The sequence below is a fragment of the Manis javanica genome, chromosome X (assembly GCF_040802235.1).
Source record: "Manis javanica isolate MJ-LG chromosome X, MJ_LKY, whole genome shotgun sequence".
Taxonomy (NCBI): domain Eukaryota; kingdom Metazoa; phylum Chordata; class Mammalia; order Pholidota; family Manidae; genus Manis; species Manis javanica.
The window spans coordinates 64,291,643-64,314,550 of NC_133174.1; the positions used below are offsets into that span (position 1 = coordinate 64,291,643).

The 22,908-nt window shown below is 38.0% G+C and overlaps 1 protein-coding gene across 7 annotated transcripts in view; it reads right to left on the reverse strand.

Moving 5' to 3' along the window:
• Window positions 1–1,843: 1,843 nt before the first annotated feature.
• The window catches only part of ATRX (ATRX chromatin remodeler), a 304,745-nt gene continuing 283,680 nt past the window's right edge, over window positions 1,844–22,908 (reverse strand). For all 7 annotated transcript variants that reach the window (XM_073227652.1, XM_037021777.2, XM_037021775.2 and 4 more), the window contains 5 exons: window positions 8,202–8,351; window positions 7,260–7,385; window positions 6,399–6,494; window positions 5,761–5,889; window positions 1,844–4,740 (listed from right to left, as the gene is read on the reverse strand). In XM_073227652.1, coding sequence (XP_073083753.1) covers window positions 4,462–4,740; window positions 5,761–5,889; window positions 6,399–6,494; window positions 7,260–7,385; window positions 8,202–8,351 — 780 coding nt within the window. In that variant the 3' untranslated portion in view covers window positions 1,844–4,461. The remainder of the gene's footprint in view (window positions 4,741–5,760; window positions 5,890–6,398; window positions 6,495–7,259; window positions 7,386–8,201; window positions 8,352–22,908) is intronic.

Genomic DNA, 22,908 nt, shown 5'->3' on the forward strand with positions numbered 1-22,908 from the left:
CTTGGTTATATGGACCAAACTCACTTTTCAAAGGATGTGTAAGGGTACACTTAGAAGTGACAAAAAATTAATAGGAATGCCACTAGGTTTGGGACCATTAGGTTTGAGAGGGTTATCAAAAGGAGTTAAATTTTGTGTGTAAGATCAGAAATCCTAAAAAAGTGGGTTCCTTGGGGAAGGATAAAAGTAACAGGTTTTTCTGACAACTTAAAAAGGTCACTATCTTCTACAATCTCTAGCAATTGTTTTCCTTTTGTCACTTAAAATTGTTGTCTGGTCACTGAATGCCTGGAATTCATTATCTATGCTCCCATCTCCAATCTTTCCTCACCTTGCATCCATTACTCCAGCCTAAATCACCATCTTTACCTGCTACTTTGATCACATCACAAACCCTTAACCTCCGTATTAAATTACTCCTTCATGATTTCAAGGCCCTTCATCAGTGCACTCCGTCTTTCACAAACCTTCTCTACCCTTGTACCTTTTCTTCCAAATACTGTACTTTCTCCTCATATACCCTGAAACAAATCCCATCCTTTCATCTGGTTAATAAGTCCTCTCTTTGCCTTTCATGAAAACCACAAGTTCTTGTGAGGACTATAGAGAGGGGCAGTCTATTTCAACAGGTAGAAGTGTCTTAGTAGTCATTTGACAGGATTTGCTAAAGATTAAGGCAAGCTCCCCCTCCCTTGGACACCTTCAACAGGGAGGAGTGAGGGCAGAATGGCCAGGAGCAGAATGTGGAGGAAAGCTGCTGGGTAGAGACTGCTTGTAACATGTGGTAGTTCTGAGTAGTAAAGAGGGCCTGTGGTACTTGAGGACTGTCTCACCCTTCCACTCCTTCAATTAAACATACACTGTAAAGGAATTTTACGGCAGTACATACTCTAGGGAGTCTTAACTTTTGCGCTGGAATGAGAGGAACCATTCCATTATGAGATCCAATGTGAGAGATGTGGACACAGTTTGGTTACCTGGCAGATACTGAGCTTAGAAACAGTATATATTTTGGTTTTTAATTTTTATTCATCTCCATATAACAGTATATATAAAATGCTGCACAGACAAAAAGCATTTCTGAAACTTGGTCACTCCTTTGGGATTGGCAGATTACAGACTTGTGAAAAAGAAAAATCAATGGTGGAGGAATCTTCATCTCTAAGGGTAGATTTGATGTGAAGGTAGTCAAAAGTCACTTGAGACTAAGTCTGGTGAAATAAGGTGGGTAATGACCTGAATGTAATTTTTAGTGAAATGAGCACATAAAAGGATGACCCTGTCTTACGGTTAAAGTAAGTATCTATAGCCTCAAACATGCCACCGTCCAAGGAAACAATGGTTACTGGGATAGGTAAGTAATTGTTTTTAAAGTTTTGTTTGGGGCACCGGAATATGTATCTGATTTTATGACACCAGAGGAAGACTGGAAGACTACAAAATACTAAGCTTCTTTGGAGACCAGGTTTTAATAAGGTTTCCATTGAACTGCTCTGGCTTCAGAATGGTAAGCGGCTTTTTAATCAAATGTGGACTGGTAGCCCTGCTTGACTTAAATGAGTGATGCAGCTGTTGGGAAGCAGAAAATGGTGCTAGATTACACAGAGACAACCCAAACTAACACAACACACACAGGCTTCCTGGGTACGTAAATTATTTTTGAGGTTAGAAATCTCCTTTTACAGAATGTAGTATATAACAAGAGTCAAAAACCAAACTTGCTGTCCTCTCAAAATTAAATAACTAAATGTGCAAAAAGAACGACCATTAAGTAGGACATCAAAAGCTATACACTTTTCTATGAAACAGTATGTGCACAGATTTCAAAGCTGTGAAAATGCAATAAAGAGCACAACACATTTGGTCACTTTATTAAATGACATTAAATAGTTTTAAGTTTCAACTACTAAACAGCACTTTGAATGGTGAAAACACAGATAGTATTGTCATACTTGAATGCTTTCCTTTAAAAACACAATTCCAGTCCTTATATATATTACAAAACAGCCTTAAAGAAGTAACATCTTTTCTACAGTACTTAAGATACTCAATACAGAACTGAAAAGCAGTCTAACAAAAACAAAGGCAAGTCTTCACAGCTGTATGATTTCAGCAGCCAAAGCTGGATGACGGACTGAAACATTACTATACAACTGGGACAAAACATATACAATATCACAATACTAAGAAAAAACGCTTTACACCCAAAGAAATAAAACAGGTTACAAAATGTGGAGAATGTAGCAGGCAAATCTGTATTACAAGCAACATTTTAAATCGTCATTTTTTAAGCCATTGCAACTATTTAAAACATCTAAAACAAATATAAAAATGAGCCTTTTTAGTATCTTATTGACATGATTTTGTCTTTAAATATTTGTTAAAACTTGATGTTATACTCAAAGTACATATTATGTAGCTAAAATGTCAAGTGAGAAGAGTTTATGCAAAGTGGTCCAAATTTTATTTCAATCTATTTTATTTCTAATTAGTCTTTCTATGTATTATTCTCTAAGTCACAGTTTCATCCATGGTGAAAAGGTTTAGGTTGCCTAAAATGGTCATATCTATGTCTTTGAGCAAGTAATCAGACAATGTTTAAAGTTCCCAGGTCTAGTAAATCAGGTTTAAAGTATTCTGGACTTGTAGGATTACCAACTGATAACAGCTGGCCAGAGTGTACTGCTTTCAAATATTTATCTCATTAATCTTGTCTTTTTCATTTCTTCCAAAGTAAACATACATCTCCTCCCCTGGCCCCAACTAAATAAATTTGATTATCTGGCTGGCACAATATCCAAATTTATGGAATTTGTTAGTGATAATTCACCATGGGAGGGTAGGGGATGCATCCAACCAAACCTCACAAATTGTGTATCACAAACCAAGTGAGTGCTCTTGGATATTTTACCACTAGTTCTTTCAAGATAAAAATGGAAATCTCCTAATCATCCAAACAACTCAAAGCAGTTTTGGCTAATGTGAAACTCAATCTAATCCAGTGATACCTAGAGCAAGTTTGCCACCCAGTTTTATTTTTTCTGGAATTTCGTAGCTACTTCCATTACCTGTTACATCACCATTCCAAAAATGGTTTGGCGATGTTGACACCCATAGTCTAATTATCTTTTTCTTTAAGAAACTTAACCAGATTGTACATGAATAAACTTAGTTGGTCATTTTTATAGGCCTGGATTAAGAAAAATGACAATGATTTTCTAGTAAAACTTCATGAAAGGGCATTACATGATAAAATTTTAATTTTATCAAATGATGATTCATTTTGATCATAAAATTGCCTCACAGATCTAAAGTAAAAGAAAAAAATCTTAAATTTTGAAATGTAATTTAAGAAAACCTAGGGAAATTGGGAGAAAAAAACATGATGAAAGAAAAGAAGAGCATAGAAGCCAGTGATCCTTATCTTTAAGAGGAATTATTTCACAATACTGACAGCAGTGGGAACTGTTAAAGCACATTCCTGTGTGAACTTAAAGTCAGCAATGGTTCTGCCATTGTGATGTTGTTTATAAAACAGGGTGTGAACCTAACAACCACGATGTCATCCTTAACCTCCTAAAATGCTAGAACTTGATTTTGTTAGTCCACATCCTACTGCCAGCAACAGGATGAAGCACTAGCACTGGCACCAAACAGTTAAGAGATGTGCTTTATATTAGTGCCAAGACAGAAAAATTCATGTGTGGAAGATAATCCACAACCCTGATGAAATTTTACCAGTACTTATTTCAGCACAAATAACTGAAAACAAAGACTAAAGAAGAAAAAGCAATTCTCTTCTTAGGCTGTACTTAAGGCTGTTTATACAATGCTAAGACAACTGCAAGTCTCCAAATTTTAGAGCAGTAGTAGTTAAGAATATTGCACACAATTCTGTGTCAAAGATAACCCTTAGTTTCTAACTTTTAGTCACAGAGATGACATAGCAGGAGCCCAGTTTCAGACTTCAGTCAAAAGAACATTAAAACCATTTCAATCACTTTAATCAAGAAATGGATTAAGTACAAAAGTATTTCATAACTTGAGGAATCAACTCTTAAGAACTCAGCTGTGTTTTTACATGTAAAGAACGAATATATAAATCTGTATTCTTTCCTAAACTCATTAATTTTATGACAATTTTATGGTCGCTAAAAGCAGGCATAAAAATTTAGAGAGGAAATTTGTGGAGTTGTTATTGTTATGGAAGGACTTGTTTTCACTGAAAACAATTTGAAATATCTTCTGTACTCAGTGTGTGTTAAGAAGATTCTAGGCAACATCACTGACAATGTCAGGAAGAAATGGTAGGTCCTATTTAAAAAAGAATTAAAACTAATATGGAATATTGGCATTTAAGGGGACCAAACTATACAGTTGAGTTCTGTTAAGTCATTGATTCCTAAAAAAATAAAAGATCTTTCTATGATGTTTAAAATCCTTTAATCTTTTAGTGCAAAATCACATTGATTTCCCTTGGGAAGGTCCTGGATTTTTGCTTCTCATTGGAGGTGGTGCACGCTGTAATGGTGGTGGCTGCATACCACCAGCCACTGACTGATACATTCCTCTCATATCAATCTGCTGGTAGTTAGAAGGATTCATGATTAAATTTGGAGGCTTCGGCATCATGAGATGACCCAGTGTTGCTTGTTGGTAAGTCATTTGTTGCTGCTGCTGCTGATTGTACTGCTGCTGGAGCCTTCGGTTCATAAGTATTCGCTGAACACAGCTGATTAACTAAAAAGAGAAAAGGGAGCTGTTACAAGTGTATGACCTGCCTCAAAGAGGCAGTATATCAAATTTTGAGTTAAAATCAATTTGTTAAGGGGGTACCATACCAAAAGGCAACCACATTATTGTTATCACCATTACTAATTTGATGGCATTCACAGGAGCATTTACTGCAGAAACCAGTTACACCATTTAGGACTAAATTCTCTTAATGACTTGACTATTGTATTGCAAGCAGCATTTGGGTTCGTTGCCATAGTAACCTGTCCAGCACTGTGATTAGTCTCAAGTATTAGTTACAGCACTCTTTGTCAAGTCTCCTTTCTTTGTCATTCTTTTGAGTATTTCACATGATGACAGGCAAATAAACACCTTTAGTGACAAACAGCAAAGGGAAAAAGAACTTGTAGTGGGAGTAATTCCTACCTGGAATGTCTCAAATTTCCTAATATAATTCAAAACCACAGTGCTTTCTAAGTAAAATTCACACCACAGAAATTGATTCTCTGGTGTCAAGAGTTGAAATTTCCCAGTGCAAGGCAGATGGCTGACAAAAAACTATGCTGGGAAAGATGATCAAGGATGCTAGAATATTGCTAGCCTTCCAAAGAATTACATAATTTAGTAGTAACCTGTGTCACATAGCATCTTGTAGATCCACTTTGTACTCTATAATTGAATATACTAAAAAGTATACTTATTTTGGGAAGTTATTTAAAAGTGGCAAATATGGTAAAAAGGCAAAAATTCCTCTTTAGTTGTCCAGAGTACACAAAAAATAAAATTATGTGCAAGAGATACTACATAAACTTCAGGGAGAACACTGGGAAGTTCTTACTCCTTTGTAACAAAAGATATTACCTTTACGTGACATAATCAGGCTTTCTGACAAAATGTCTGCCAGAGATAACCAATGACTATCTGTCCGTTCATACAAGGGATGGTTATTGACGTAGATGTCACACAAATCCATTACTGCAAGTTCAAGAAAGTTAAACATAACCTAGAGATAATCAGAATTCTTACCATCTGTTGTTTTGTCAATACATCATTGTAGATTGCTTCTCTTCGTTTAACATCAAGCTCCTGGCTGGCTTGTCTACTTAATGCTAATGCCTGTACTTGGGCCTCAGAGAGATTCATGTTTTCCTTCCACTAAAAGAGAAATTTTCTGTTTAGTCCTTATTGCAGTAGAACTGTGGAACAATAATTAAGGTACTTAAAAATATTCAAGACTTTTAGAGTACTTTCTCCTTTTCTTTTACTCTTTTTAAAGAAAACACTGATGTAAAAGCAGAGTACTAAGTTGACCACTATTGTACAAGGGTTAGCTATCTTGGGAATGAAAAACTATTTGGATTTAATCTGTGCAACTGATAATTAAGGTATGTTCATGTAAACAATGCATACATTTCTATGACTGATTGATTTCCCAATTTTTAATATCACCCATTTCTCTTTTGTGCCAACATCTAGGTGAAACTGCTGAGTTATAGCTTGGTACTATTATCCAGTTAACTTGTATTTTACTATTGCAAATCAAGTTGTAAAAACTATGCTCTTTCCCCCCACAGAAGTAGTGAAGCAAGCAACAATTATAAATTAAAACAAATGGGGGGGAGACAAATTGCACATTGGAGTAAGGCAACTGCCAATTAACTTACTACAGCTGAAATGATATCCTCAAGAGGCTGAATCCTCACTGCTGTTACACTGTTTGTTGCTTCCACAACTTTTTCTCTTCCTTGATTAATAAGGTCCTAGAAGAATGCAAGAAGTAGATTATATAGGATATATAAACAGACAGCATAGTTTTAAAGCACGGGGATTTTTTCTCTTGCCAATTTACAGTACTTGGTTTTAAAAGTCCTAAATAATTGAAAAGAACACAAAATTCAGCATAATTAAAGTAGAATAAAACTCATCAGTAAGAGTTTGGTTAGGAAGATAAAAGTTAGGGTTTATTGCACAAGTACTTTAATAATTCAAAGGACTCCATAAGCACATTTTAAAAAGAAACCACAGATTCAAATGAGTTATTAAATTATTGGTATAATAATACCTACTCTTTCTTATTTAATTCTTAATTGATTCTAGTATTAAATCAACTTATTTTATAATACTGGGCACTATGATTTACTTAATGCTGTATCTACACTGCATTAGAATGTAAATCAATGTACGTATTTGTTGTATTTTCAAAAACTAAGTAATTTGTTTATTCAAGATATTCTGTAACTGAAGAAAGTGCTATTTTCCTAGCCAGGCATCTGCCCTATTGTTCATTAATTAAAATAATTCAAACTACATTAATTCAAGGCCTGATTCCCTTGTGCTCACAACAAACCACATTTTACATTACTATGCTGGTTCAAAGAGGTCAACAAATAAAAGAGAAATTTCTTGGTCTATTCAGAGGTAATCTTTTGGAGAATGTGATATTCCTGCATGGGGAACCCTCAACAACAGGGTACTTGAAATTGCCTTTAATTCAAGTTAAACTACTTTTGTACTTCACAACTTACCTCCAGCTGTTGATTACTCATTGCTGACAGGGCTCCCAAATTGAAAGGAATATAAGGAGTTTGAGAGTTGAAACTGACAGGGGGTAAATTGGTCCCAGTTGGTATGTTGAAACGCATGGTCAGTCCCTGAAAACAAAAAATTATGCACTTTCCACATTGTGATTTAAAACTTGAAATTCTACATCACCTACTGGTTTAGAAGAGAATGCACATTCTCAGATCTAGGAAATAACACTCTTCAACACACAAACAGAACACCCTTTTCACCCGAAACCAGGATCTTATTACACGGAAAGCTTTAACCCCTAAAGGTGTACTCTATTTTTTGATAATTCCCACAGAATGGGGCAACTCAGAGAATTCTGATGAGACTTCTAACATCACATTAACATTAAAGAAGTTTGGTACAATGAGGTAGGAGTTCAAAAAGAATTCTGTAATTAGGATAGGTTTCCCATCATCAGGCACATTTTTGCTCAACTGGGTTGGTGTTTAAAACAGACATGGAACTATTTAAATAAAGTTGCTGTTGGAGGTTGACATTAATGTCCAATGGAATATTTTTGTGTCTTGATATTCTGTCAAAATTTAGATTTCATGGTATACATGCTAAAGCAACATTTACTCCTACCTCCAAACTCTATGCTCCTCTATGTCTATTACTACAGTGATGGCACTGATGGGAGTCAAGTGATGCTAAACATATAGCTTCTCACTAATCTCTCAATTCAGCAAGCACTAAGCTGAAATGGGGTCACTACATTTTCTTCTCTCTTCTCCTCCCACTCCACCACCCATAATAAAAAAAAAGCCCTTAAGCAGACTGTCATATTTGGGGACTCTGTTCCTGAAGACTCACTTGTTCCAAATGTGACTCTTTTCCTCCACACTGCTCTTTCAAAGGAGTAACATAAAAACCAAAACAAAAAAGCAATGAACTACCTTTTTCTCTGCTTCATACTCAGCCCAAGCTGCTTTTCTCTCTTCTTCAGTCAACTCTTCTTCTTCTTTGTGGTCCAAAAGAGAATCATGTTCATGATAACCTACAATGTGTTCTTTATGTATCTGAAGAAGTTCTGCAAGTATGGTATCCTATTTAGAGGGGTTGAAATAACAAACAATTATTTTCTTCCTCGGAATCATATCTCCACAGACAGCTCTTTGTTCCAGCCTCTTAATGTAAGAATTTCACATTTATATAGGATGTCATAGTGGTTCACTTTTTTAACGACCGCCTTTTAGCTTTCAAGGTTTCTTCCTCCAACTTTTTTCCAGTTTCTTTTATATGCAGTGTTTTGTACTTTCTTCTGAGTTGATAATAAATGCTAACATGAGTCTACTTAAATCAGAGATTACACTGGATGTTTGTGCTAAAAATCTAAGCTACTCCTGTTAATGTAGTTAACTTTACTTTCACAATTACTTTAGTTACCAACCACTATACTAACTAAAACTAAACCTGAACCAACTTCAACAGCTACAGGACTGTTTACTGGGACATGCACTCCTTCTATTTCAATTGTAGGAATGTCAAATATAAATTACACTGTAAAGACCCATGGGTCAAATTTAAACTGCTGTATCATTGTTTTTAAATTTATCATACTATCTTTTTCTTAAAGTCATGGTGCCTTATGTCAGTCTCTGAAGGTTAAAATATTATAAGCTTAAAAATTGGGATCATTTATATACTCAGCACAAACACCAAATTTCTACTCTGTATAATTATGATGATGAGAGAGAGACAGAGAGAGATTAGGGGAAGGGAGATAAGGCGAACCACAGCTATCTTAATTGATAATGAAAATAAAAATATCCTCAAGTTATTTATTAAGAAATCACAAATGAAAGCCAAGATGATGTGTGAGTAGGGCAGTGGAAATCTCCTCCCAAAACCATATATATTTTTGAAAATACAACAAATACAACTATGCCTAAAAGAGAGACCAGAGGATACAGTACAACAGCCAGGCTACATCTACATCTGCAAGAAGTCAGCATCTCACAAAGGGGGTAAGATAAAAACCATGTCCCAGTGGGACCTGAGTGCTTCCCCTACCCCAGTTCCCCAGCGGGAGGAGAGGAGTCAGAGGGGGGAGAGAGGGGAAGTGCAGGACTGCTAAATAACCAAGCCTAGTAATCCGCACAGGGAGCACTGACACACATTGCATGGTGTGCTGGATATTAGGGAAACGGAAAAGTAAAATATGCGAGCAGGTCCCCATAACGGGCTCCCCTGGGACAAAAGAAAAGCGAATGTTTTTTGAAAGTCTTAAAGGGACAGGGACTTCACAGCTGGATGGAATCATCCCAGTGCACTCAGCCCAGCAGTCTGGGACTTGTGAGGAGCTTCAGACACACCAGCCCCCTGGGAGGCAGCGCAGCTCTGACACTCCTCATGGGTATAAACAGCCTGCCGTTCATCTCCCCTCCGGAGAATCCCAGCTAGAGTGGTGGAGCAGCCTGAGGGCAGCTGTGCTCACAACAACCACCCACAGTCTCCTCCCAGCGCACAGCTGCCTGGACCAGACCCAGGGGGTTGCCGTCGGTGTGCAGCGGCCCAGCGCAGGCAGAGGAAGACGGAGCAGGGTGGGAAGGGGTGCCATTCTCGCAGAAGAGCACAACTGCCATGCCTGCCACTCAACACAGGGTTCTGGGCTACCCTGAGGGCTGGACCCCATATGTGGGTAAATGACACAGGTAGCTGAGAGGGGCAGGGTGAGCAGCAATTAGGAATGGACTTTGTTCTCCCAGCTGACCCATGCGCCAGCTGCCTACCACTACCTCTATCACCATTAAAAGGCAGAAGAATTTTCTCCAGTCGAGAATTACCAAGACAGCCCATGACAGAGGGCCGGGGGAGACAGATATAATCAATCTTCCTGAAAAAGAATTCAAAATAAATGTCATAACCATGATGACGGACAGTCAGAGAAATATGCAAGAGCTAAAGGATCAACTTAGGAGGGAGAATACAGAAATTAAACAATCTCTGTAAGGACTTAAGAGCAGACTGGATGAGGTACAAGAGACCATTAATGGAACAGAAATCACAGAACAGGAATACAGAGAATATGAGGCAGAGAGAGATAAAAAGATCTCCAGGAATGAAAGAATGTTAAGAGAACTGTGTGACCTACGCAAACGGAACAATATTCACATTATAGGGGTACCAGAAGAAGAAGAGAGAGAAAAAGGGATAGAAAGTATCTCTGAAGAAAACATTGCTGAAAATGTCCCCGACGTGGGGAAGGAAATAGTCTCTCAGACCATGGAAGCCCACAGATCTCCCAACACAAGGGACCAAAGGAGGACAACACCAAGACATATAATAATTAAAATGGCAAAGATCAAAGACAAGGACAGAGTATTAAATGTAGTCAGAGAGAGAAAAAAGGCACTTACAAAGGAAAACCCATCAGGGAATTATCAGACTTCTCAACAAAAACCTTACAGGCCAGAATAGAATGGCATGATATATTTAATGCAATGAAACAGAAGAGCCTTGAACCAAGAATACTGTATCCAGCACAATAATCTTTTAAATATGAAGGAGGAATTAATTCCCGGACAAGCACAAGTTGAGGGAATTTGGCTCCAACAAACCACCCCTAGAGGATATTTTAAATGGACTGCTCTAGATGGAAGCACACTAAAGGCTAAACAGATGTCACCAGAGAAATTAAATCACAGCAAAGAAAGCAGACCAACCAAATACTAACTAAAGGCAAAAAATAAAAACTATTCAGAAAAATGATCAAAGGAAACACAAAAGAGCATACAAGAAAATACCTAACATATAAAGAATGGAGGAGGAGGAATAAGAATGGAGAGAAATAAAGAATAAACAGAGTGTGTTTATAATAGCTTAATAAGCAAGTTAAGTTAGATGGATAGATAGTAAAGAAGCTACCCTTGAACCTTTGGTAACCATGAACCTAAAGCCAGCAATGGCAATAAGTACATATCTCTCAATAATCACCCTAAATGTAAATGGACTGAATGCACCAATCAAAAGACACAGAGTAACAGAATGGATAAAAAAGCAAGATCCATCTATTTTCATCTTACAAGAGACTCACCTCAAACGCACAGACATACACAGACTAAAAGTAAAGGGATGGAAAAAGATATTTCATGAAAACAATAAGGAGAAAAAGAAGGGGTTGCAGTACTTGTATCAAACAAAATAGACTTCATAACAAAGAAAGTAACAAAAGATAAAGAAGGACATTATATAATGATAAGGGGGTCAGTCCCACAAGAGGATATAACCATTATAAGTATATATGCATGCAATACAGGGGCACCAACATATGTGAAACAAATACTAACAGAATTACAGGAGGAAATAGAATGCAATGCATTCATTCTAGGAGACTTCAACACACCACTCACTCCAAAGGAAAGATCCACAAGACAGAAAATAAGCAAGGACCAGAGGCTCTGAAAAACACACTATAGATGGACCTAACAGACATCTACCGAACTCTACACCCAAAAGCAGTAGGATACACATTCTTCACAAGTGCACATGAAACATTGTACAGAACAGACCACATACTAGGCCACAAAAAGAGCCTCAGTAAATTCAAAAAGATGGAAATTCTACCAACCAACTTTTCAGACCACAAAGGCAGAAAACTAGAAATACATTGTACAAAGAAAACAAAAAGGCTCACAAGCACATGGAGGCTTAATAACATGTTCCTAAATAATCAACGGATCAATTACCAAATTAAAATGGAGATCAATCAATATATGGAAACAAATGACAACAACAGCACAAAGCCCCAACTTCTATGGGACACAGCAAAGGCAGTTCTAAGAGGAAAATATATAGCAATCCAGGCCATTTTAAAGAAGGAAGAACAATCCCAAATGAATAGTCCAAAGTCACAATTATTGAGATAGGAAAAAGAAGAACAAGTGAGGCCCTCAGCAGAAGGAGGGACATAATAAAGATCAGAGAAGAAATAAATAAAATTGAGAAGAATAAAACAATAGAAAAAAATCAATGAAACCAAGAGCTGGTTCTTTGAGAAAATAAACAAAATAGAAAAGCCCTTAGCCAAACTTATTAAGAGAAAGAGAATCAACACACATAAACAAAATCAGAAATGAGAAAGGAAAAATCATGATGGACCCCACAGAAATACAAAGAATTATTAGAGAATACTATGAAAACCTATATGCTAACAAGCTGGAAAACCAAAAAGAAATGGAAAACTTCCCAGAAAAATACAACCTTCTAAGACTGACCAAGGAAGAAACAGAAAATCTAAACAGACCAACTACTGGCAACAAAATTGAATTGGTAATCAAAAAAACACCCAAGAACAAAACCCTCGGGTCAGATGGATGCACCACTGAATTTTATTAGACATATAGAGAAGACATAATACCCATTCTCCTTAAAGTTTCCCCAAAAATAGAAGAGGAGGAAATTCAAATTCATTCTATGAAGCCAGCGTCACTCTAATACAAAAACCAGGCAAAGACCCCACCAAAACATAAAATTACAGACCAATATCCATGATGAACATAGATGCTAAAATAATCAACAAAATATTAGGAAACCGAATTCAAAAATACATCATGAGGATCATACACCATGACCAAGTGGGATTCATCTCAGGAAGGAAAAGATGGTACAACATTCGAAAATCCATCAACATCATCCACCACATCAACAAAAAGGAAAAAAACTACATGATCATCTCCATAGATGCTGAAAATGCATTTGACAAAATTCAACATCCATTCATGACAAAAACTCTCAACAAAATGGGTATAGAGGGCAAGTACCTCAACAAAATAAAGGCCATACATGACAAACCCACAGCCAACATCATACTTAATAGGGAGAAGCTGAAAGATTTTCCACTAAGATTGGGAACAAGACAGGGATGCCCACTCTCCCCAATGTTTTTCAATATAGTACTGGAGGTCCTAGTCACGGCAATCACACAACACAAAGAAATATAAGGCATCCAGATTGGTAAAGAAGAATGTCACTATTTACAGATGACAGATATTGTACATAAAAACCCTAAAGACTCCACTACAAAACTACAAGAACAAATACCTGAAATCAGCAAAGTTAGAGGATACAAAACTAATACACAGAAATCTGTTGCTTTCCTACAGACTAATGATGAAATAGCAGAAAGAGAAATTCAGAAAACAATTCCTTGCCCAATTGCATCAAAAAGAATAAAATACCTAGGAATAAACCTAACCAAGGAAATGAAAGATCTACCCTGAAAACTATAAGACACTCTTAAGAGAAATTAAAGAGCACACTAACAAACGGAAACTCATGCCATGCTCTTGGCTAGGAAGAACTAATATTGTGGAAATGGCCATTTTGCCTAAAGCAATCTAAAGGTTCAATGTAATCCCTATCAAAATACCAATAGCATTCTTCAACGAAATGGAATAAAGAGTTTTAAAATTCATATGGAACCACAAAAGACCCTGAATAGCAAAAGCAATCCTGAGAAGGAAGAATAAATTGAGGGGGATCTTGCTCCCCAACTTCAAGTTCTACTACAAAGCCACAGTAATCAAGATAATTTGGTACTGGTACAAGTACAGACCCATAGACCAGTGGAACAGAACAGAGAGGCCAGATATTAACCAAAACATATATGATCAATTAATATATGATAAAGGAGCCAAGTACATACAATGGGGAAATGACAGCCTCTTCAACAGCTGGTGTTGGCAAAACTGGACAGCTACATGTAAGAGAATGAAACTGGATCATTGTCTAACCCCACACACAAAAGTAAATTCAAAATGGATCAAAGACCTGAATATAAGTCATGAAACCATAAAACTTTAAAAAAAAACATAGGCAAAAATTTATTGGACATAAACATGAGCGACTTCTTTATGAACATATCTCCCTGGGCAAGGGAAACAAAAGCAAAAATGAACAAGTGGGACTATATGAAGCTGAAAGCTTCTGTAGAGCAAAGAACGCCACCAATAGAGCAAAAAGGCATCCTACAGTCTGGGAGAATATATTCATAAATGACAGATCTGATAAATGGTTGAAATCCAAAATATATAAAGAGCTCATGCGCCTCAACAAACAAAAAGCAAATAATTCAATTACAAAATGGGCACAGGTTCTGAACAGACACTTCTCCAAAGAAGAAATTCAGATGGCCAACAGACACATGAAAAGATGCTCCAAATCGCTAGTCATCAGAGAAATGCAAATTAAAACTACAATGAGATATCACCTCAAACCAGTAACGATCGCCACCATCCAAAAGACAAACAACAACAAATGTTGGCGAGGTTGTGGAGAAAGGGGAACCCTCCTACACTGCTGGTGGGAATGTATGCTAGTTTAACCATTGTGGAAAGCAGTATGGAGGTTCCTCAAAAAAACTCAAAATAGAAATACCATTTGAACCAGGAATTCCACTTCTAGGAATTTAACCTAAGAATGCAGTAGCCCAGTTTCAAAAAGACATATGCACCCCTATGTTTATCGCAGCACTATTAACAATAGCCAAGAAATGGAAGCAATCTAAGTGTCCAACAGTAGATGAATGGATAAAGATGTGGTACATATACACAATGGAATATTATTCAGCCATAAGAAAACAAATCCTACCATTTGCAACAACATGGATGGAGCTAGAGGGTATTATGCTCAGTGAAATAAGCCAGGTGGAGAAAGACAAGTATCAAATGATTCCACTCATCTGTGGAGTATAGGGACAAAGAAAAAACTGAAGGAGCAAAACAGCAGCAGACTCACAGAACCCAAGAATGGACTAACAGTTACCAAAGGGAAAGGGACTGGTGAGGATGGGTGTGAAGGAAGTATAAGAGGGAAAAAGGGGCATTACGATTAGTATACATAATGTGCATGGGTGGAGGTTACAGGGAAGACTGTAGAAGACAGAGAATACAAGTAGTCATACTATAGCATCTTACTACACTGATGGACAGTGACTGAAATGGGCTATGTGGTGGGGATTTGATAATGGGGGGAGTGTAGTAACCATAATGATGCTCATGTAATTATACATTAATGATACAAAAAAAATTATACCAGTAATACTTAAGAACTTAAGTGTATTTACCATCATCTTCATTTTCACAATGGAAAGCCACTGTATGTGAGTTAACTGCCTTTTATAGGAACACGGTTTTATATAGTTCTGAATAAGGAAAGCAGAATTCTTTCCTTTGTACTGCTGTGTAGGACACAAATAAGAGAAAGAAGATACAGGATTTCTGAAACAAACTGTGTCTACAGCTTTCCCTTTTAAATTAATTGCAGCATACTGTCAGTACAAGAAACAGATGATGAGGTTAAGAGGGCAGTAAGTATTTGTAAAGGGATCCTCAAAACATTTCTTTGGGAAAAATAGTTTTGCAAAATCTAGGGCAAGTTATGAAAGTTAACAAACAAAAATTTCACCCCTATATCCACAATCAGGGGAGAGCATTTTCTTCCCCTTGAAGCATGTATTCATATTAGTTGCTATAGTAACACTATTATTGAAAACATTACTGGAACAGAATCTATAATCACCAGGCCAACAGTCCTCAAAATGAGGTTTAAATTACATCCAAATGTGCACCTTTACTTTTCTTTGTCTAAGCTTTATTTTTCCTTAAATAAGTGAAAAACCTTAAAAGCTGGGAAAAGCATGGCCTATATTCTAGCTAGCCTAAATTACTTTAAGCTTTTAAAATGACTAGTTCAATCATTAAAACAAAATTAATGATAAACAAAAAGTTTAAGTTAATTTATTTAGAAGTTTAAAGTATTTGGCAAGCTGACAAAAATTCTTATCTAATTAATTCTGAAATTCAGCCTTGAAAATAAAATTTTAAAAAAACAATCAGGGTTTTGCCTGAGGGTGGGGACAGAGGTTTGCCATGTTTAAAAATATTTTGCTTGCCATCACTATGAATTTGAGTTTTATAATATCCAGAAATAAAATGTCACCGGAATACTTAAGTGCCATATGACCCAGTCAGAAAGCTTTGAAAAAACTTTCCTTTTATTAATTAAATATGCCTAGATCCTTAGTGAAGAATATTCCTCCTCAAAAGAGTTTCTCTTTTCAAATTTGAAGTCTGTTTCTTCCCAAACTACACTAGGGGAAAAATACAATGTATTTGTAAGTAATTAGAGAGCTACTGAATAAGTTAACACACAAACTTCTATCAGATTTTTAGGTCAAGAGCATATAACCATTGGCAAAGAGCATTTATAAATATATCCAGATTCCCAAATTGTAGGTATGAATAAGACAGTGGCACTACAGAACTTGTCACTTTCAAGGAAGAAAAGGCAGGCCTGCTAAGCTGACTCTGGTAGAGTGTAAAAGCCAGAGTCTCCTTTCATAACATTTTCTACCTAATTTAACATTTTCCTCCCTCAATTTAACACTTAAAGAACTAGATACTATATTTACTACTTAACCTTTAAAATTGGTTATCCTTTACAATTATTACAGATGCCACATGCCATTCACTGTGAGATGAAGAGTGTCATTCTAGACTTCATATGGCTATACTGAATTCCTTGGAATCTGCAGTTTTCCAAGTAGAGTTTCTAATTCAACTACATGTGTGCTATAAAAAGGAAATAGAAGACATATGAGTTAGGAATGAAAACAGCTATGTAGCTGTTCAAATTACATTTTAAATAAAGAAAACAGTCAAGATGAAAGGTAAAATGTTAAAAAGAAAAGGATATAAATGACGTCATCGAGTGATTCTTATACTGACCAAATCTCTCCTGCAATTTATATTCCTTTAATGGTCCAGGTAATAAATTATATATAAAAAGCTTAAACATCGGAGGAGGAGCCAAGACAGTGGCATGAGTAGGGCAGAGGAAATCTCCTCCCAAAACCATATATATTTTTGAAAATACAACAAATACAACTATTCCTAAAAGAGAGACCAGAAGATACAGTACAACAGCCAGGCTACATCTACACATGTGAGAACCCAGTACCTCACGAAGGGGGTAAGACACAAGCCATGGCCCGGAGGGACCCGAACGTGCCCCACACTCCAGCTCCCTGGTGGGAGGAGAGGAGTCAGAGCAGGGACAGAGTGGGAGCCGAGGACTACTAAATACCCAGCCCTAGTCATCCACACTGGGAGAGTAGACACATAGTGTGTGGTATGCTGGATACTAGGGAAACGGAAGAGTAAAACCTGTGAGCAGGTTCCCACAGCTGGCATCCCTGGGACAAAAGAAAATCAAATGCTTTTGGAAAATCTTAAAGGGACAGGAGCCTCACAGCTGGATGGAAGCATCCTGGCACACTCAGCGTGCAGCTGGGAATCCCGGGGAATGTCAGGAGCCCTAACCCCCAGGAAGCCAGCATACTTCTGAGGCCCCCTCAGGGTGATAAACAGCCTCCTGCCAGTGCTCTCTCTGGGACACCCTGCCACAGCAGGGCAGCAGCCTGAAACAGGCCACACCAATAGCAGCCGTGCAGAGCTGCCTTTGCAGCTGTCCGGGACAGACTAAGAGAAGAACTTGGCACACAGCTGCCCAGCACAAGCTGCTAGGGGTCACGGTACTCACAGGAGAGGAAGGCAATGAGCAACTGGGAAGGGAATTTGTTCTACCAGCTAACATACACACCAACTGTCCATGACTACCCCTATCGCCATGAAAAGGAAGAAGAATTTGATCCAAACAAGAATCACACAGACAACCCCTGACAGGGCACCTGGGGAGATAGATTTAACCAATTTTCCTGAGAAAGATTTCAAAATAAAGGTCATAACCCTACTGATGGACCTGCAGACAAAAATGCAAGAGCTAACGGATAAAGCTGTGAGGGAGAATACAGAAATAAAACAATCTATGGAAGGACTTAAAAGCAGAATGGACGAGGTACAAGAGGCAGTTAATGGAATAGAAATTAGAGAAAAGGAATGCAGAGAAGCTGAACGCAGACAGAGATAGAAGGATCTCCAGGAATGAAAGATTAAGAGAATGGTGTGACCAATCCAAATGGAACAATATCCACATAATAGGGGTACCAGAAGAAGAAGAGAGAGAAAAAGGGATAGAAAATGTCTTTGAAGAAATAATTGCAGAAAAATTCCCCAAACTGGGGTAGGAAATGGTGGCTAAGACCACAGAAGCACACAGAACTCCCAACAGAAGGGACTCAAGGAGGACAACACCATGACACATAATTAAAATAGCAAAGATCAAGGACAAGGATAGAGTATTAAAGGCAGCCAGAGACAGGAAAAAGGTCACCTACAAAGGAAAACCCATCAGGCTATCATTATCAACAGAAATGTTATAGGCCAGAAGAGAATAGCATGATATATTTAATACAATGAAACAGAAGGGCCTTGAACCAAGAATATGGCATCCAGCATAATTATCATTTAAATATGAAGGAGGGATTAAACAATTCCCAGACAAGCAAAAGTTGAGGGAATTTGCCTCCCACAAACCACCTCTACAGGGTTTTCTAGAGGGACTGCTCTAGATGGAAGCACACCTAAGGCTAAATAGATGTCACTAGAGAAAATAAAATCACAGCAAAGAAAGCAGACCAACCAAATACAAACTAAAGGCAAAAAATAAAATGAACTAGCCATAAAAGCAGTCAAAGGAAACACAAATGAGCACAAAATAAGACACCTAAAATACGAAGAATGGAGGAGGAGGAATAAGAGAGAGAAATAAAGAATCATCAGACTGTGTTTATAATAGCTTAATAAGCAAGCTAAGTTAGATGGCAAAATAGTAAAGAAGCTAACCTTGAACCTTTGCTAACCACGAATCTGAAGCCTACAATGGAAATAAGTACATATCTTTCAATAATCACCCAAAATGAAAATGGAAAGAATGCACCAATCAAAAGACACAAAGTAATAGAATGGATAAAAAAGCAAGACCCACCTATTTCCCTCTTACAAGAGACTCACCTCAAACCCAAAGACATGCACAGACTAAAAGTCAAGTAATGGAAAAAGACATCTCATAAAAACAATAGGGAGAAAAAAGCAGGTGTTGCAGTACTTGTATCAAACAAAATAGACTTCAAAACAAGGAAAGCAACAAGAAATAAAGAAGAACATTACATAATGATAAAGGGGTAAGTCGAACAAGAGGATATAGCCATTATAAATATATATGCACTCAATACAGGAGCACCAACATATGTAAAACAAATACTAACAGAATTAAAGGAGGAAATAGAATGCAATGCATTCATTTTAGGAGAATTCAACACACCACTCACTCCAAAGGACAGATCTATGAGACAGAAAATAAGTAAGGACACAGAGGCACTTGAACAACACACTAGAACAGATGGACCTAATAGACATCTATAGAACTCTACAACCAAAAGCAGCAGGATACACATTCTGCTCAAGTGCACATGGAACAATCTCCAAAATAGACCACATATTCGGCCACAGAAAGAGCCTCAGTAAATTCAAAAAGATTGAAATCCGACAGATCCGATAAAGGCTTGACATCCAAAATATATAAAGAGCTCAACCACCTCAACAAACAAAAAGCAAATAATCCAATTAAAAAATGGGCAGAGGAACTGAAGACAGTTCTCCAAAAAAATTCATATGGCCAACAGACACATGAAAAGATGCTCCATATCGCTAGTCATCAGAGAAATGCAAATTAAAACCACAAATGAGATATCACCTCACACCAGTAAGGATGGCTACCATCCAAAAGACAAACAACAAATGTTGGTGAGGGTGTGGAGAAAGGGGAACCCTCCTATGCTGCTGGTGGGAATGTAAATTAGTTCAACCATTGTGGAAAGCAGTATGGAGGTTCCTCAAAATGCTCAAAATAGACTTACCATCTGACCCAGGAATTACACTCCTAGGAATTTACCCTAAGAATGCAGCAGCCCAATTTGAAAAAGACAGATGTACCCCTATGTTTATCACAGCATTATTGACAATAGCCAAGAAATGGAAGGAACCTAAGTGTCCATCAGTAGATGAATGGATAAAGAAGATGTGGTACATATACACAATGGAATACTACTCAGCCATAAGAAGTAAACAAATCCTACCATTTGCAACAACATGGATGGAGCTAGAGGGTATTATGCTCAGTGAAATAAGCCAGGTGGAGAAAGACAATTATCAAATGATTTCACTCATATGTGGATTATAAGAACAGAACAAATTGAAGGAACAAAACAGCAGCAGAATCACAGAACCCAAGAATGGACTAACAGTTACCAAAGGGAAAGGGACTGGGGAGGATGGGTGTGAAGTGAGGGATAATGGGGGGGAAGGGAGAAAGGGAGCTGTATTTTTGCTGTATTCAACTGATTCGATAAAAAGAAGACCAGTGTCAGCCTTTTGAATTTCAGAGGAAAGTTTAACAGCAGAATGTAGGTTAAATAAAAAAATATATTATTTATAACTTTGTCAGTTGGGAGGCTTTATGTGTAGTGCTTAAGATGATAGGGTCATGCATACTGATATGCAACAGAACTCTGGACAGTGATGGAGAATGTTCTGCATCTGTCTACTAGCCACATGAGGTTTTCGAGGTCCTGCAATGTAACTAATGCAACTGAGGAACTAAAATTTTAATTAACTTAAATGTAAATGTAAATAGCCACATGTACTCAGTCTCTTGTACTGGACAAGTCTACATACAGTCTTACTGTGTTTAAGTCCTAATTCTAACACTGACCAGCCCTGTGTCCTTGAGCAGCAAGTTATCTCTGTGAATCTCAGACTCCTGGTCTGTAAAATGGGCCTAGTAAGTATCTACTTCACAGTATTACTGTGGAGATTAAATAATACGTATGAACTGTTTAGCACAGTGCCTCATTTACTGCTGACCTTTCCACTGCTCAATCTAATGGTCGATTCTCAGATCTGATCCTATCCACCCACCAGTAATATCTGACAAAAATTATTCATCCTCTTCACCAAAATACTTCCTTGACTCCGTCAGCTAACTAAGAGAACTCTACTGGTATAATTTACCACTTTCTCTCACTTTCAAAACTTTTCTAAAGGTCTAAAGCAGACTCAGACTTTAAAAAACAATGTATTCCTGAAAAGAATTAAAGATGGTGGCGTCATGAGAGGTGAGACACAGAACTCCTCCCAAAACCACATATAATATGAAAATATAATTAATACAACTAATCCTAAAAGAGCAACATGAAAGAAGACAGCACAAGAATGCATACACCTGGAGAAAAGAGCAGACCTCACAAAACAGGGCAACGTACCAAAGCCTTGATCTGGTAGGACCCAAGCCCTTCCCTCACCCCAGCTCACAGGCAGGAGGAAGAAAAATGGATTGGGAGGGGGTGAAGCCTAGGACTGCTGAACACCCAGCCCTGGAGATCTGCTTTGGGAGCACGAACCTACATTGCATGGTGCTCTGGAGATTAGTGGGGTTGGAAAGCTAAGACAGGCAGAGTATTTGGAGACTCAGATTCCAGACGTTTGTGTTAAACAGGGATCCACATCTGGCTGCTCTGGGACAAAAGAAAAGCGGGCAGTCTGCCACTTCCTAACAGTGAGAGGGCTAGTAAAGGGGAAAGGATTGCACAGAATTTGATGCTCAAGAGAAAGGATAGGTGGAAAAAATTGTCTGGGTGCACTCTGCCCAGCAGATTGTGAACTTTCAGGAGCTTCAGGCGCTCCATCCCCTTGGCTGGCTACTCAGCTCCAAGGCCCCCCACCATGATACGTAGCTTGCTGCGCCTTACTCCTGGCCTGCCAGCACCGGTCGCAAACCAGTGGTCCCTGCTCTGGTGTCAGGCCAGCCAGAGGGAGGCCCCGCCTATGGCAGATACAGATGCAAAGCACAGAGGCTTCCACCTATGTGCTTGGCCCACTGGTTCTGACAGGGGTGACTGGCACAGCAGCTGGGAAGCAGGAAACAGCTCTTTCCTCTCCCGAGGCACCAGCAACGCTCCCATGAGGCCCCCGACATCACTCCAGGGCTGACCAGCTAAAGACAGTAGAGCTTCTGGGCACTAGAGGGCGCCACATATAATGTGAAATGTCAAAGGAACCTGGTTCAACACAAAATTCCACAAACACCAGAAAAAGGGCAAAGTGAAACAGAACTTATAAATCTTCCTGAAACAGAGTTCAAAATAAAAATCATAAACATTCTCACGGAGGTACAGAAAAATACACAAGAACTCAGGGACGAATTTAAGACAGAGATCCAGTCATTAAGAAATTCCATATGTGAAATGCAACATACAATGGAGGGATTTAAAAGCAGATTAGATGTAGTAGAAGAGGCAGTAAATGGAATAGAAATTTGAGAAGAGGAATAAAAAGAAGCTGAGGCACAGAGAGAAAAAAGGATCTCTAGGAATGAACGAATATTGAGAGAACTGTGTGACCAATTCAAATAGAACAATATTCGCATTGTAGGGGTACCAGAAGAAGAAGAGAGAGAAAAAGGGATAGAAAGTGTCTTTGAGGAGGTATAACTGCTGAAAACTTCATCTGGGGAAGGAGAAGGTCTCTCAGGCCATAGAGGTGCACAGATCTACCAAACCAAGGGACCCAAGGAAGACAACATCAAGACATATAATAATTAAAATGGCAAAGATCAAAGATAAGGAAGGACAGACTTTTAAAGCAG